This window comes from Myotis myotis, unplaced genomic scaffold (genome assembly GCF_014108235.1).
Source record: "Myotis myotis isolate mMyoMyo1 unplaced genomic scaffold, mMyoMyo1.p scaffold_m19_p_10, whole genome shotgun sequence".
NCBI lineage: Eukaryota > Metazoa > Chordata > Mammalia > Chiroptera > Vespertilionidae > Myotis > Myotis myotis.
In genome coordinates this window covers 16,098,662-16,105,715 of record NW_023416314.1, presented here as the reverse complement: position 1 = coordinate 16,105,715, position 7,054 = coordinate 16,098,662, and the positions used below count along the sequence as shown (strand labels likewise).

General features: G+C 38.2%; 1 protein-coding gene across 1 annotated transcript in view; it reads right to left on the bottom strand.

Moving 5' to 3' along the window:
- Window positions 1-5,901: 5,901 nt before the first annotated feature.
- The window catches only part of MMP20 (matrix metallopeptidase 20), a 38,297-nt gene continuing 37,144 nt past the window's right edge, over window positions 5,902-7,054 (bottom strand). The window contains exon 10 of the mRNA XM_036324578.1: window positions 5,902-6,858. Within this exon, the coding sequence (XP_036180471.1) occupies window positions 6,758-6,858 (101 nt within the window). The 3' untranslated portion in view covers window positions 5,902-6,757. The remainder of the gene's footprint in view (window positions 6,859-7,054) is intronic.

Sequence of the window (7,054 nt, the reverse complement as noted above, 5' to 3'; positions counted from 1 at the left end):
TGGAATTCATCCTTGCCTTGGTGTACTGGCCCACGGGAGAGCAAGATTGGCCCTTTTGATACAAGCTCCACTGAATGGCTGGACTGAAGTTCCAGGCATCACTGTTGTTTTAAAGATTGATTTGAGTGCTGGGAAAGGCCTTGACCTTCAGGTAAAGGCACAGAGAGTCTGGTGTTCAGATAAACACGAATGAATGTGGTAGAGACCTTGCTAGTCACAATCTCTGTAAGGCTTGGTGAGATTACACAGGTGTTTTCACTGTAAGAATGAAATGGATTTAAAAAATCTTGAAAGTTCTTTTATCCTATTTAATAAATTCCTAGACTACCAACAACTTTCTTCTAGAAGAGCAATCCTTAAGATTTTGTATTTTCCTTTGTGATTTAAAAAAAACTTTTGTTGTAAGAAATGAAAAACCGAGAAAAAAAAATCCTTCAAAACCTCAAAAACTCTCATTGAAAATGAAACCAGTTGCTCAAAGGAAAGGTGAGGGTGGGTGGGAAGAGATCAACCAAAGAACTTGTATGCATTTTATGCATAACCCATGGACACAGACAATAGTGTGGTGAAGGCCTGGGGTGGGGGGTGGGGGCAGGCTAGAAGGGGTCAATGGGAGAAAAAGGAGACATATGCAATACTTTCAACAATAAAGATTTTTTAAGAAAAAAAATTAAACCATGTTTTTGACGAGGAAAAGAAACATGGATTAGTAGATTGAATGCTAAATAGTGATTAAAAACTTGAGATTATTTTTAGCTGCTTCCTTATTCTTTTATAAGTGATTTTGGCTCCAATTTTCATGGAAGTCTGTATGTGTGTAGGGGGGAGGGGTGCTCAAAAGGTTGCAAATAATAATATAAGGACTATGACTCCAGAATTTCTACCTCCAGCTCCAAATTCTTCCTTGAACTCAAGCCTTTATATTTACCTACCGAATCGGACACCTCCCCAGCTCTCACAGATGGGCTCTTCCTCTAGTCCCCCTCATTTTACCTCCACGCTGCCACTTGTTTCGGCCAAAAACTTTGGAGTCATTCTTGGCTCCCTTGTCTTTATTAAATTCCACATGCATTTTAGGAGCAAATCCTATTGGCGTTACCTGGAGAATTTTCCTCAATCTGACCATTCTTAGCAGCTTCCTTGATACTTCCTCGGTCAATGCCATCATCATCTCTACCCTGGAAAATGCCGCTGCCTGGTCTCTGCATTCACTCATGGTGGTTTTACGAGCTGCATGCCACCCAGCAGTCAGGGTGACCCTTTGAAACATAAGGGAGATCATGTTATCCACCTGCGCAGAGACCCTTCTTCTCTCATTTGCATGAAATCTGATCGCCTTAGGTGGCCCACCAGGCTCTCTATAGTTTGGCTGGCTTCCTCTCTACCTCACCTCTTTCTACTTTTCTTTTCCCTCACTGGCTCCAGCCATAGTGGCCTTCTTGCCGTGCCTCCGCTATGCCAATCCCTTCCTACCTGAGATCTCACACTTACTGCTTTCTCAGCATGGAACCTAGACACCTTCCTTCCCTTTACTCACCTCTCTAGGGAAGTATCCCCGACTCAGTTTCTTCTTTCCCAAAATGTGCTTTTATAAAATTACACCCTGATGTCCTTTATCCTCTTCCCGCCTTTTACCCCCCAAAGCATTTCAATGTCTTTCATTGTACTTACATCTACTTATTCACAGTGAATGTCTCTTCCATTAGAATGTAAGCTCCTTGGGGTTCACACTAGAGAACTAAGTTGGTGCCTAAGTTGGCGCCAACAGAAAGTAAATGCTTAATAAGTATTTTTTAATAAATCAAAGATGAATACTGAGGGTGGATATGGTAGGGTACCTAGATTCCTCAAAAAAGATTGATTATTTGTGGAAATAAAACTATTTTAGGGAAGAGATAAAGTCTTTCAAAAGAAACAGCCGATAATCTCAACTTCAGAAATTGCCAGTTTCTTTATGGATTTACATGTAAAATTTAGCAGTGACATTACAACCATTGGGCTGTCTGCAAGTCACGTGGAATGTGCTCCAATAGGACTTTTGATATCTCATCCTTTATAGAGGCAGCTATAAACACATTTACTGCCCAGCATCAAAAGCTTACATTATTTATCATTGCATTAAGGGCCTGGGATTTTCCAAGAATAAACAAATTGCTATTTCTACAGACCTGGTGTGTCCCCCCTACCCGCCATTGCAGATGATCTAAAATGGATTTAAATGTTACATTTCTCAACTGGTTTTTTGCAACTATTTTCTTCTTGACTTCCTCCAGTCCTTTTCTGTTCTGATCACGCCTATTCTCAGAACAACACTCTGCATTGTGCAACAAAAGTTTAATTTCATCCCCAACCATTTAATATGACATATTGAATTAAAGGAAAGGATGTTAGATTAAGATTAATGGAGAAGAGATTAAAATAAGAGAGAATATGTGCATTAAAAGAGTTCTCTTTTGGATCTCAAAGTCATTCACTAAGTTCCTACTTTAATTATTTTTTTGCCAACAAGTTTTCCAATTCTATTTAAGTTTTGAGTCTAGGCGGTCGTAGCAAGGCAGGGATCAGGCATCGTGGCATTTTGAGTGTAACAGGATGCACTTTAGTCGGGGCATGTTGATAAACCACTTGGGGATGGTAATGGGACCAAAGATAGACTCGGGAGATGAAAGGTGATCGAAAGATGTGGTTTCTTCCTCTTACTGAGGCCTGTATGGGGGAAATGCTGAAAATCTTTGGCCTTTCCAATGCTTCATTATGGAAGTAAAAAATGACAACCCATTGACCAGCATTACCTATTTCTTCTCAAATGGCACTTCACTGGGTAATTTTAGCTATGAATATTCACAAAGAATCTTCAGTATCATTGCCTGTAGACAGAAATGACTGAAAACAGGAATGAAGAGAAAACACATGGATAATATATAAACGAAAGCACTTGAAGACCGTGTGGTAACTTAAAAATACATCACACAGAATTCCAAATAAAAGACTGCAGAGTTCATCTGGCATTCCAGCCTCAGGGAACTTAGTGTGGAGCTGCTAGGGAACTCCCCGCCCAGGCCCATCCTTTCGTCCTTAGTAACCTCACTAGTGCTTGCCCAGGGCTCTGGGCCACCCACAAATAGGCACCACTGAGGTTAACAGGACAATATATGGAGGTCATCAGAACACAAACCCTGATCCCCAAAGGAGCAGTTCAACCACGCTGTCCTCAAAACTGTTATTTAACAAAACATTTTTGCACTCAGTTTCTCTGAGGCCAAGTGGGGAGTCTACGTTGTAAATTATTTCTGTACAAAATTTGTCGTTTCAAATGAGCATGTAAATGTTCTGATTGAGTTTTGACACAAACACAATCACTGTTTCTTATGCATTAGGAAGACTCTATCTTTCCAAAATATGTATAATTATATCTGGGAACCAACAAAGAAATGATGATTTGTAAGAATTATTTTTTGGGAAATTAAATCAATAAAATTATTTGATTATTGATTTAATTTGGAATTTGGGAAAAAAAGTTCAGGTCACTGGTTATTAGTTCTTGTGGTGCTACAGCTCATCATGTCTTCAACTATCTGAAAGGATATATACAAATCCTCCAAAATATCTCAAAGTTAATTCTAATTGCTTCAAAAACAACAATTAGCCCTATCTGGTTTGGCTTGGTGGATAGAGCGTCAGCCTGCGGACTGAAGGGTCCCAGGTTCGATTCCAGTCAAGGGCATGTAACTTGGTTATGGGCACATCCCCAGTAGGGGGTGTGCAGGAGGCAGCTGGTCAATGTTTCTCTCTCATCGATGTTTCTAACTCTCTATCTCTCTCCCTTCCTCTCTGTAAAAAATCAATAAAATATATTTAAAAACAAAAAAACAACAACAATTATTCACTCATCTACTGATGGGCACTTGGGCTGTTTTGAGAACTTAGCTATTGTAAGTAACGCTGCTATGAACATATATCACATGATCTCATTTGTATGTGGAAACTAATGAACAAAATAAACTGATGAAAAAATAGGTCCAGAGACATGGATACATGGAACACACTGACAGATCTCAGAGGGGAGGGGTATGGGGGACGGGAAGAGAGTAACCAAAGAACTTATATGCATAACTCATGGACACGGACAATAGTATGGTGAAGACCTGGGGTGGGGCAGGGACTTGGTGGAGGGGAGAAGGAGGGAAATAGGGGACATCTGTAATAATATCAATAATAAAGATAAACTTAAAAAACAAAACAAAAATAAAACAAAACAACAACCATTATAAAGCCCCCTGTTGGGTACTAGGGACTATCTAAGAGCTTTTCATGTTTTGGCTCCTATACAGGGTGGACAAAAGTAGGTTTACAGTTGTGAGTATGTGAAACACGGAGTTTATTTTGTTAATTATTTATTAATTATTGTATTAGAACAACTGTAAACCTACTTTGGCCCACCGGTGTATTTAAGCTTCTAACTATCCCTAGGAGGTAAGAACTATTCCTATTCTAATTTTACAAAAGGGGAAATTGAGACAGTTTCGGGAACTTGACCAACATCACACAGCTAAAGATAGAAGATCTGGGGTTTGAATCCCGTCAGTCAGATTTCAGAGCACATGTTTTTTTTGGTGTTTTTTTTTTAACATTAATTTATTTAGTGAGGTGTCTAAAATGTGCATGTTCCTGGGTCAGTGCGCAACACAGGAAGACAACAGGTTTATTGAGATATAATGCATATACCATACAATTCATCCATTTAAAGTGTACAGAGCTGTGCAACCATCACCATCACTTCTAGAACATTTTCACCACTTCACAAAGAGATCCCATAGCCATTGGTCGTCACCTCCCATTCCCTCTCCCCCAACTGACAAGCACTAGTCAGCTCTCGGTCTCTATGGATGTTTCTCTTCTGAACATTTCATATGAATAGAGTCATATACTATGTGGGCTCTTCTGTCTGGCTTCTTTCACTTAGTGTAATGTTTTCAGGGTTCCTCCATGTTGACGTATGTATTCATCCTTTTTTATTGCTGAATAATATTCAATTGTATGAATTTACCACATTAAAAAATCCATTCATTATTTGATGGACATGTTTCCACTTTTTAGTTATGGATAATGCTGCTATGAACATTTGTGTACACATTTTGGATGGACATATGCTTTTGTTTCTCATAGGTATATACAGAGGAGTGGAATTGCTGAGTCATATATACACATATATATATTAACTCCAGGTTAGCCTTTTGAGGAACTGCCAGGCTGGTTTTCCTCCTTGTTTATTAATATTAAGAAGTTCTCCTCAGCTGATGGTTTTTGCAAAAGTGACTTTTCTAACTCTATAAAGGCAGTTGACACTAGAAAACAAGCACAGTAGACTTTTCTTCATCATCAAAGATTCAACATGTGAGCTGTAAATAGCCACTTTCAATTAAGGAAACCAATGGAAAGCTTAGAGTAACCTTGAGTAACTGCCCCAGAGCTTTTATTTTTATTGATATAATTTTTTAAAATTTATCTTTATTGTTGAAAGTATTACAGATACCCGCTTTTCCTCACCCATTGACCCCCTCACCCCTGTCCCTCGGCCTACCACACTATTGTCTGTGTAGCGTATGAAACAAATTTAATAAATGATGGTAACAATAATAGCTAACATCTGTTGAACACTTCAGATATTCCAGGCAGTCTAGGAAGCATGTTAAATGTATTTTATCATCTAATTTCAGAACCACTAACATGTTTTAGAATCCTTACGTTCTAGATGTAAAAAAAAAATCATAAGAATGACAGGCAGCTATGTTTTATCTGTATTAATGACTAGGTAGAAAAAAAAAGAGTTTAGCTTGAAGTAACAAAAACAGAAACAAAAGATGAACTCCCTTAAATGAACAAGTGTTCAGAAGAGACTCACTCATTGAGGGCATTTTATTGTCAAGAAGCAGCAAATAGAGTGAATTACTGTTATTTATTCTGGCTCTGTATACTCACATACTATCTCAAGGTTTGAGTTTTTTCTTTTTTTTTTTTTTTACAGGTACATGGAATTTGTTGCCAAGTAAAATGTGATAGAAGCTAGTAAATATTAACTGAAAAGAGAAATGAAAAAATTGTTCTTATAAAACATTTTAATTGGCTTTTGTTGAAAGTTTTCCTGTTGCAAAATGCCTACCTCTTGACTCGTATGAAAATTCACTTGAATAGGTTTTCCTGCCATAACCTACTTCAAAGACCAGTGAGTACACATAAACGAATAGAAATGAGAAACAAAACGTACACAGTCTTTTGTTTGTGGTATGTTTAAAGTACAGAAGGATAAATTCATATTCATCATAGCAAACGTTAAGGCCACAAAAGCCACAACTTGTAAAGAATAATTATAATTTGTATGGTAATGGCCATTTCCTACAAAAAAACTATAACGTATGTCAGGGAGGCTCTTCTTGGAAATAAAATCCAAAGTTATCAATTTACTTCAGGATATTAGGTAAGAAAAGAAATAATGAGTGTCTAACTGAAAAGTACACTGGGTTGATTCTGATTTTGTGTGAAGTTGACCAATAGGAATTTCTCATTTGGATTAAAATTATGAATCCACAACTATGAAAAAAAATGTAGAAGCATAATTCTTTTCAGTGAACTCTAAGTTGCCCTTAGAACTGAAGGCCATGGGAAGAATCCCTACCCTAATTTCTGCTTTAGTCCTTCAACCCAGTTATCGGCTGCTTGCAGTCTTCTTCACTCCTTAGGAAAGACTAGACCTTTCTCTTTAGCAACCAATCCAGGAACTAGATTTCAGCACACTAACCACATCTTCCTTTTCTGTGTCATACTTGTATGCTTTTGGTCCTGAAAAGAAGTAAATGTAGCCTAAAAGAGACAAAGTTGAAATTGTGGTTACTGAAAATGACTTGCAAATGTGTAAATGGGAGGATGCGTAACTGTCATTTTTTTGAGGTGGCACCAAAGGGGAATTGGGAATGTGTCAGGTGGCAGTTAGCAAGCCCTCTGCACAATTCTCACTGAGCCCTAGGACCGGACACCTCTAACTTCTCAATCATCTCTC